Genomic DNA, 9,936 nt, shown 5'->3' with positions numbered 1-9,936 from the left:
GAAATATACAGAATGTAGAAAAATTCTAAGAATCTCCTATGGTTGGGAGTACAGTCGCTTCCTTTCCCCGTTTGATTGTTTAAAGCCATCTCTTCATGCTCATATTCCCTTCCTCCAACCCCTGACCTGTAAGGATCCATTTCCTCTCTCTCATTCCTTGCCTATGCCCTTGAACTTCAAAACAGTGCTCCTAAGTGGTCAGGGAGTGCTCATCCAATATCTGAGGTTCCAGACTCAGGGGCCCCTCTGGTTGGGCTGGCTCTGGAGAAGGGCTTAGTGGGGTGTGGGGATTTGCCGCATGACGTCATCGGTCCTCGGTCATGGGGGGGATAAGGGCAGAGCAGGGCACAGGTAAACAAACAAAAAAATGGATTAAAATATAAAATAAAAAAAAGATCAATAACCTAAATAAACCCTGAAGGAGAGTCTGGTCTGAGTGATGGTGGGTGTTAGCTGGAAGGACACAGTGTGGCGCTGGGCTGCCTGGTGGAAGGGGACAGGGGACCGGAGAAGGAAGAGTGGAGGACAGCTTGGGGGCCGGGTGCAAGGGAGGGGTGACGTGGAACAGAGGGTCCCTTTCTTCTCGGTGCCGGGGGGCCAGGCACCAAACACACAGCCCTTGGGGACTGGGAAAGAGTAGGCTCCCAGAAAGCCAGGAGGCCAGGCTGGGGGAGGAGTGAATTCTGGAATAAAACTTACATCTCAAAGGTAGGCGAGGACAGGCCAGGGCTGGGGAGCTAGGGAGCAGAGCACCTAGACGGGTGAGAAGAGGAGCCTAGGTCCCCCTGCTCGGGCAGGGCCTGAGAGGGGAGGTCACTTGTCCGAGTCCAGGCCCATCATGTTCTTGAGGGCGTTTTTGAGGCTGGTTCTGCTGGGGGACTTGACAGCAGGCCGGAGCTCCGAGCTCTGCTCATCCTTGCGTAGCTCCATCTCGATGACTACCACCTGAGCGCCTTTGGAGGCCTCCGGCCCGGACCCCCGACCCCCCGCCCGGCCCGCTAACCGCTATTTCTTATCCTTGCGAGACTCCCCCAGTCCCTTAGACTTCTTCTCGCTGGCAGCTTTGGTGCTTCTGCTGTGGTCCAGCATGGCGTACAGCACTGGTGTCTGCGAGGGAGGGCACGAGCATCAGCCACCGAATGGCTGCCCTTGACCCACACCTCCCGGCTGCCCGGCACTTCCCGGGGTACTGTTCCCCAGTTCGGCCACGCCTCAAGTCCCGCTAACCTGACGCCCGCGTTTGGAAGAGTCCTTCGCAGATTTGTGCAATTTCCCCTTCTCCATTGCGCTGCAGATTAAAAAGGGTGGAGGGGGCGAGTGTTACGGCTTGGACATCGCCAGAGTCCCCTTGCACAGAGCGGACCCTGCTGGCTCTTTTTGCGGAGGTCCTCTCCTCCCTCTCTACTCAGGGAATCTGTCTGGCTGGAGGTGGGGCGGGGGAAGAGGCTTGGGGAGAGACGTCAGACTTCCGCCCTTTACCTGAGCCTCCTCTGCAGGGTCGCCTGCCTGCGCAGCCAGCAGTACCGAACCAAGTAGAAAAGCAACAGCAGCAGTAGCACCACCCCGAGGACGCCTCCGATCACCGCTCCTAGTATCACCCCGTACCTGGTAGGCACTAGCAGGGCAGGGCAAAGAAGTCGCTCACTGAGTGGGAACCCGTCTGTGCGGCTCCCAGTGCCAGATCTATTCTCTGTGGGTGGGACAGAGACTCCGGAAGAGGGCTACTTTCTGCCCACCTTCCCAGACTCTGAAGATCCTAAGCCAGGCATTTGGCTTCTTCCTATAGTCTATCAGTCCTCCGATTCCCTCCCAGACACCCCAACCCTGCCCCTTTTCACACCTTTTTCAAAGACATAGAGCGTGACCTGAGAGGTCTTGCCCACTATGTCTGGTGGGTTTTTGACATCACATGTGAAAGTGCCGTTGTCACTGTAATCTAGATTGTGTATGACAATGGAGCCATCCTTCCAGCGAGGGTCTCCTACCCACTGGATGCGCTCTTTGAAGGTCCCCACCTCGTCGATGTAGGGCTGCCCCTTGGCATAGTGGAAGATCTAGGAGCAAAGAGAGGAAGGATGTGACAGGACCCACGTGAGGACAGAGCCGGGAAGACACCAATACCAGGCTCAGGGTGGCTGACAAAGTGCTCTCACCTTGCCACACTCAGGGTTCTTATGGGATATCTCTCCCCATCCCACCCCAGCCCAAGTTCTCTCTTCTTTGGTTCTTGAAGCAGCTTTTCTGTAATCCGGTCCCAGGGTTCCCCCCAGGCACTCACCGAAATGGCATCTCGGCCCCCTTCAGGCTGGAAGCGCCAGGTGAAGGAGATGTCGTCTGAGACCCACTCACTGGACCAGAAGGAGCAGTGCAGGGTCACCTGGGAGCCCACAGCACCATGGACCTCCCTGTCCGTGTAAACCACAATGGCCTGGGCTGGGTATAGCACTGCAAGCACAGAGGGGGAACCAGATCCAGATGTGGACCCAGGAAGGCATCAAAGAGGAAGTGTCATGAGTCACGGGTCCACGCCCATGGCAAAGACTGAGAGAGAAACAAGGCATTCTGGAGCCTAACTCAGGGGATGTGTATAAATGCCATGTCTGGCCAAGCTCTTCAGCATGTCTGCAGAGGAAGCAAGAGCAGTAGAGACAGAATGTTCTGGACAACTTCCAGAATTTGGACCATCTCCAAGTTTCACTTTCCATTTGGGTTAGAAGCTAAATGTCAGGTTTGAAAGGTTTTCAAATTATCATAACATACAGGTGAGATATATCATATTCTTCCTATAAACAATTGTAGTGGTAGAGAGCCAGTGAGCACTCCCTTGGTACCCTCCCCAGCTAGTTCCTTTGTTGCAGTCTCTTCCCAGGCACAACTGCTGTGACCACTTTAAGATGCATACTTTCCCATCTATGAACTCAGTAAACTCAGGGTACATGTGCACATGCGTCTTTGTTTTGCTTTCCTTTTTAGCACTTATTATATTCTACTCTTAAAACACACACAAATACATATATATAGGTATAGCTGGAGGAGTTTTCCATGTTAATTTACAGACATCAATTTTATTGTTAATAGCTGCATAGTATTTCGTAGCAGAACAAATATACATTTCTTGCAGGAAAAATATATGACAGTAACTAGAGAATTGCAGTCTACTTCCCTGCTACAACTGTCCTTCCCTTGGAATCGTGGCTCACCCTCGGCTAAGGAGGCCTTGTACTTCTCTCAGGGGAAACTGACTACAGAGAAAGACTCTTAGGCCAAGTCTCCTATGACAATATGTGCCCCCTCTGTGGTTTGACTCTCCTCGCCCTCCTCTTGGTCATTCTGGCCCACTGCCACCCCCAAGACTCACCCACACAAGACCATTCCTGGGAGACTGTGTATGTGGGCTGGCCCTCGATGGGGGCAACTGTAGACCCTTTTGTTCCATAAGAGAGGGAGGAGGTAGCCAACCAAACAAAGTCTCGTTGTCTAACCAATGTTGCCTCATGTGGACTCATGCCACCCCTCATCCTGTCTTCCACCCTAGCATGCAATGTCATTACTCATCTCCTGGGATTTGTATCTTAGAACCTTCTTGGGAATCTCCAACATAGCAAGGGAAGTTACTTGTTGGTTCTAACTTCTATTCCTCCTCTTTTATCAACCATTGCCTGTCTCAGTTCTACTCGATACTTTGAAACAGAATTCTACTTTCTCATACTTCAAGGTACTCACCCTTCATTTCCTTCATGTGCCCTCTCCCAATCTCCTATTCTTAACATTTTCTCAAGATATTCCAGAATAGTCCGGTACAGCCCAAAAGAGTCTAGGTTCTGGGTTTAGGACGCAATGCACTGGCAGCAAAGAATCCTGGACATTCTGATCCCTCCCTTGCTGTTTTCCCACCCCACTGCATGTTGCCTACAGCTCACTCATTGCACCAAGAATCAGGACAGAACAAAAACGGAAGGACCCCTTCCTGTAACCCTCTTTGTATCTTCTCTGGCTCACCCAACATCTTCTAGGGAGCAAGGAAGAGGATGATCAACTTGTGAAGGGTGTCAGCTTTAAAGGTGTGCCGTCCTAGAACTTCATCAAAGCTCCCATTCCATCCCATTCCATTCACCCACATAACAGACAAGGAGCCACAGAGAGAAACTGAGGCACACACAAAGGATCTGAACAGCTAAGACCACAGACCAAGAGTTTCCTCCTTTGATCTTGCTCCTTGATTTTTCTTTTTTTTTTTTTTTTTTTTGGTAAACTATGGCTGTATTAGTAGGGTAATGGCTGGAGACCAGTCCAAGGGTTTGATCCTGCTCTGTTCCATGCTCTAACACTACTTCTTACCAGGTTCTCAGCCTGGCTCTGGGGGCTCTAACATTGCTGACTTCCAACCTGGGTGCGTCCAGCCATGTTTTTCACACCTTCTTTTACCATTTTACCACCATGGCATACCTTTACTGCCTTCTTCCTAACAATATACCTTCCAATTTCCCCCCTCTGAGTGTAATAGTGCCTTCCTACTCCTGCTCACTCTTCCTTTCATTGCAGTGGGAAATGCAGCAAAGGCAGAGGAAGCCTGCTGGGAGACACCCTGTGTCCCAGGACTCCCAGACTGGGGCAGCATCACTTACCCAAAGAAGAGAAGAGTAGTACAGCCAGGACAGGGCTGGGGCTGGATGAGGGCGCCCCAGGAGCCATAGCTGGGGCTGGGGCAGGGGCTAAAGCCCAGTGCAGCTGCAGGGTGGGGAGAGTGGGGGACAAGGAACTGAGCGGGGGTTTCTGGAACCCGCTTAAAATCCCCTGGGGCACCAGTATGAGGGGGCTGTCCTGAGCCAGTAACCAATTGCAGCCTGGCATGTGCAGTTAAGAGGTGGTGGGGAGGGGAGAAGCATGCAAGGAGCAGAAGGAGCATTGTATACCCTGGGTGGAGGGGTAGGGGGGACACATACCACCCCATACACAGAGGGCTTTGTGTCTACTGGCCACCCCCTACTTCAGGCTGGAATGTTGGGGGGTTGATGAGGGAGAGGGACAGAAAAAGGGACACAGACATACTTCTCTGAGGGATAAATGGGCCGAGAATCTGAAACCAAAGGCCATGAAAACTGATTGCTTCTTGGTTTGGCCAAGAGACCCTGGAGCTAGATGCAGATTTCCCCCAGACAACTCCGAAAAAGAAAATAGGATATATCATGTTAACTTGCTTAACATGGACTATACTACAAATCCTTTTTTTTTTTAATTAAAAAACTGTTTATTTTATGTGAAAGGTAGAGAAACAAAGATCTTCTGTCTTTTGGTTTACTCCCCAAAAGCCTTCAACAGCTGGATGGGTCTGGCTCTGGGGGCTGAAGGTGGCAGCTGGGAATTCAATGCAGGTCTTGCACACGGTGTCAGGGACTCAGCTACTTGGACCATTATCTGCTGCCTCCTAGGTGACTCTTGGTTGGTAGCTCTTCTCCACTAGAACATTCCAAGGAAGAAATCCTGCATCAAGAAGCTCACCAGTGTCTCATGCTGCAGTTTAAGGCCATCTCTATGCAGAACAAGGCAGCAAAATCCTATTGTGTGACAGCTGAAAGAAGACGGGGGAATGCAGGTAATGGAAACAGGAATGATAATTATTCCATCCAGCTTCAAAAAGCAGAAAAGACTCAGAGGACAACGCCATCAATAATCAGCTCTGTAGCAAACCACAAAGTGTGCTTTAGTAATGAACCAAGTGCTCAGAGTACAAAGAAGGGCACACACAGTCCAACAGCAGGGAACTGAGTAAATTCATGAGATTAAAGGCAAAAATAGGGGCCAGTGTTGGGACGTAGCAGGTTAAGTTGCTGCTTCATGTGCCTTAGTGGCCACTGGCTATCTGCATTTCCTACCCAGCTTGTTGGAATGCATCTGGGGGCAGCACATGGTGAACTTGGTACTTGGGTTCCTGTCATGGAGTTCACGGCTTCTGGCTTTGCCCTGACCCAGCCCCAGCTGTTGAGAAGGAACCAGTGACTGGGAGATTGATCTAATTCTCTGTTTCTCTGTCACTCTGCTTTGCATAAAAGCAAAACATAACAACAAATCTTATTTAATGAAAGGAAAGTTTGGAGGTAAAGATAGTCTTGTCTAGGTGGCAATGTTAGAAATGGACTGGTCTCAAAGGATGTCATTTTGGAAAACAGAGATGAGATGAAGAAGGGAGGGCAGCCAGACACAGCACAGGCAAAACACCAAGCTGATGGACAAATACTCAGTGATTTAGGGGAATCTGGGGTGCTATAGCAGGAAATGAATCTGAGCAGAGAAGTTTCACAAGCTAAATCTTCACAAACTAACACGAAACCTTCACAAGCTAGTTAGTGAAGGTCTTGAATGAGCCACTATAATGGTGGACTTAATTTGGTATGTCCTGAGAATTTGCTAAAGGTGAAATTAGGGACAAGAATGTTTCCATGACTAAAGTTTTAAGATGAATCTGGCCAAAAAGTCTTGTAGTCGGAATTCTCCCTTGTATCTCTCCTTGCAAAGTTGGCTTTTTCCCTGAACCTCCCATACTCTGATTTAGTATTGTTTTTAATTTTTTTTAAAGATTTATTTTTATTGGAAAGTCAGATATATATAGAGAAAGACAGAGGAAGATCTGTCCACCAATTCAAGTGGCTGCAATATCTGAGCCACTCCGATCCAAAGCCAGGTTCATTCCCTAAGCTGCCGCAACGGCTGGAGCTGCATTGATCCAAAGTCAGGAGCCCGGAGCCTCTTCTAGCTCTCCTATGTGATTGCAGGTTCCAAGGCTTTGGGCCACCCTCACCTGTTTTCCCAAGCCACAAGCAGGGAGCTGGATGGGAAGCAGGACTGACGGGATTAGAACCGGTGTCCATATGGGATCCCGGGGCGTGCAAGGTGAGGACTTTAACCACTAGGCTAGGTTACTGTGCTGGGCCTGCATTGTTTTCAATTTTTTTTTTCTTTCCCTTCTTTTCTCTCTCTGTAGACCTTGACTAGACAATTCTTCCTGCTTACCATTTTTTAAAGATTTATTTTTGTTTGTAAGGCAGATTTTAAAGATAGAGAAGGTGGGGAGAGAGAGAGAGATCAATCTTCTATTCTTAGACTCACTCCCCAAATGGCCACAATGGCTAGAGCAGAGCTGATCTGAAGTCAGGAGCCAGGAGTCAAGAGCATCTTCTGGGTCTCCCATATGGGTGCAGGAACCAAACCATCCTCTGCTGCTTTCCCAGGCTACAAGCACAAAGTTGAATTGTAAGTGGAGCACCTGGGACATGAACCAGTACCCATGCGCAATGCCAGTGCCACACAACCTGTTTACTTTTAAGATAAATTTTGATGATAGGAGCTTGACTTATTCAATGTTTGGTTGAAATTCAGTGTGATCTATTGCCTATGTAGGTTAATTTGAGTGGAAAAGCCATGGTTCTTCTTGTAATAGGCTTAATGTCACCCAGCACCTTTCTGGCATCTTACACCATAGTTCTGATGGGTTTAGTGACTAGTATTAGATTTGGGTTATGGAGCTGTGAGTATTAGGCTTAATCATAAATTCCACAGGCAAAAATCAACATCATAGCTAACTCCATCTCCCCAGCAGTACCTAACCCCTTCTTGATTGGCCACCCCTTTTAACATACACCTTTCACAGAGTTGATACTCTCTTAGTTGTGGTTCTTTATTGATTGGTTCTGCTGGGGTTATAGTTTTCTTGAAGACAATATACATGCCCACCTCTTTGATTCTCTTCCAGCACATTACACAGGCTCTGGCAAAAATATATGTTAGGTGAAATTTTATTTATTGAGCTAAGTGAAAGAGGTATTCTTTGGATATTATTATAAGGTTCCGAAGGGCCACATAGGACCAATGACTGGAGTCAAATATCAGGAAATTGTATTTTTTAAAGATCCATTTATTTTTATTGGAAATACAGATTTACAGAGAGAAAGATCTTCCCAAATGGTCACAATGGCTGGACCTGAGCCAATCCGAAGCCAGGAACTTCCTCCTAGTCTTCCACATGGGTGCACAGTCCGAAGGCTTTGGGTGATCCTCTACTGCTTTTCCAGACACACAGCTAGGCAATTATTAACACTTTGTTATTTATTTATTTACTTATTTATTTTTAATGGAATTTTAAAAAATATTTATTTTTATGGCAAAGGCAGATACACAGAGAAGAAGAGACCGAGAGAAAGATCTTCCATCTGCTGGTTCACTCCCCAAAAGGCCACAATGGCCAGAGCCCAGACAATCTGAAGCCAGGAGCCAGGAGCTTCTTCCGGATCTCCCATGCAGGTGCAGGGTCCCAAAGACTTGGGCTAACCTCTGCTGCTTTCCCAGGTCACAAGCAGGGAGCTGGATGGGAAGTGGAACAGCTGGGACATGAACCAGTGTCTATGGGATCCCGGGCATCTAAGGCAAGGATTTAGCCACTAGGCTATTTTCCCAAGACTGTCATTTATTTTTATTTGAAAAGTAAAATTATAGAAAGGAGAGTCAGAGATCCTCCATTAGCTAGTGTACTCCCCAAATGACCACAATAGCCAGAATTGATCTGATTTGATCTGATTTGAATTGAAGCCAGGAACCAGAAGCTTCTTTTAGGTTTCCCACACAGGTGCAGGGTCCCAAGGCTTGGGGCTATCCTTTATTGCTTTCGGCAAATAGGGACCTGGAAGGGAAGTAGCGCAGCCAGGACACGAACTGGAACCCATATGGGATCCTGGCACTTGCAGAGGGAGAATTAGCCAATTGAGCCATCATGCCTGGCCCCAGAAAATTGTATTTTAATATGAAAGTTCTAAAGGTTAAGCTGTTCAATAAATAGAACAAGCTTTTTTTGGGGGGGTTGGCGGGGAGGGTACCTATCACTGCACTGTTGAAGCAGTGTCAAAATCAGCAGATGTGATAACGCAGAGGAAATCCCTGCACTGCATAAAAATCTTATCAGACCCTCTGGTTTCCAAAACTTGTGAAACTGTTTTGAGAAGTATTATAGACATGCAAACTTAGGATTCTTTGAATACAGAAAGAAATGAACTTGGGTTGTTCCTATCCTGTGTGAAAAGCGCAGAAGTACTAAATGTAAATAAAATCTGAGTGCTACTATAGAACCTGAATTGCTTGGGGCTATCCCCTTCATTCCTCCCCACCCTACTTCCCCAAAGAGTCTGGAACTTTTGCATTGCTTTAGGCTTCTTTTCTCACTGGACTAATGGCTGCTCTAACATGCCTGAGAACTGTTAATACACAATGTATAAATCCAAATGGGTTCTCCCCCTCACCCTAGGATTTCTGACTGTGGGTGTCGCCTACACAGCTCTTGAACCCCCAAGCAACAAAGAAGCCTTGTCCGTCCGGTGGGCGTGTGACTCCCGCGGCAGCTCAAGGCCAGAAAATTATGCAGCCCAATCGTGGTGCTTAGAGGAGGCGCTCGTCCTTGGGAATGAAGAGCACCTCTGAGAGGTGCTTTCGCGGCCCCACCTCACACTTCCCAACATGTGTGTGTCTCTGCGATTTGGTCTGGCAACCTTCACACTAGCGAGTCCTAAGTAATCCCTTTCCCTGCGTGTCTCAGGCAGCCGGCCAGTCAGCCGCGATGCTTTCAGGGCGGGAGGGGAATGACGACACCAAAACTGCCAGGTCCTCAGGGAAGACTGGACAAAACCCGCTGCGTGGCAGGGCGATGTGAATCGAACACGCACTCAAGTGAAATGTACCCTGTCAAGTCATGAGCCGGCGGCGTTTCGGCCAAAAGCCGGGCTCTGGGTGGTGGAAGGTAGCGGAGGGAGCCGGGAGACGGGAAAAGAGCCGAAGATGTCAGGAAGAAACAGCGAGCCCGCAGGCCAGGGGCGAGTCCTTTTAAAGGGCTCAGCGTGGTCATGTGACACCCGCCCCCACCTCCCGCTCCACCGCCGCCCTTAGCTGCCTGGGCCC

General features: G+C 48.8%; 1 protein-coding gene across 1 annotated transcript; it reads right to left on the bottom strand.

The window, feature by feature from the left end:
- On the bottom strand, positions 1 to 4,763 carry MPZ (myelin protein zero). The gene is made up of 6 exons (XM_041003298.1): positions 4,626 to 4,763; positions 2,279 to 2,445; positions 1,841 to 2,054; positions 1,480 to 1,615; positions 1,228 to 1,288; positions 1 to 1,107 (listed from the first exon to the last, which is right to left on the bottom strand). Exons 1-6 carry the CDS (start codon positions 4,690 to 4,692, stop codon positions 1,006 to 1,008), a joined length of 747 nt encoding a protein of 248 aa, XP_040859232.1. The 5' UTR covers positions 4,693 to 4,763; the 3' UTR covers positions 1 to 1,005.
- Between the last annotated feature and the right edge of the window lie 5,173 nt (positions 4,764 to 9,936).

The sequence above is a fragment of the Ochotona curzoniae genome, unplaced genomic scaffold, assembly GCF_017591425.1.
Source record: "Ochotona curzoniae isolate NIBS_2020 unplaced genomic scaffold, NIBS_Ocur_1.0 scaffold_2683, whole genome shotgun sequence".
In the NCBI taxonomy this organism is placed as follows: Eukaryota; Metazoa; Chordata; class Mammalia; order Lagomorpha; family Ochotonidae; genus Ochotona; species Ochotona curzoniae.
The sequence above is the reverse complement of the archived record's forward strand: the minus strand, read 5'-3'. Positions and strand labels throughout refer to the sequence as shown.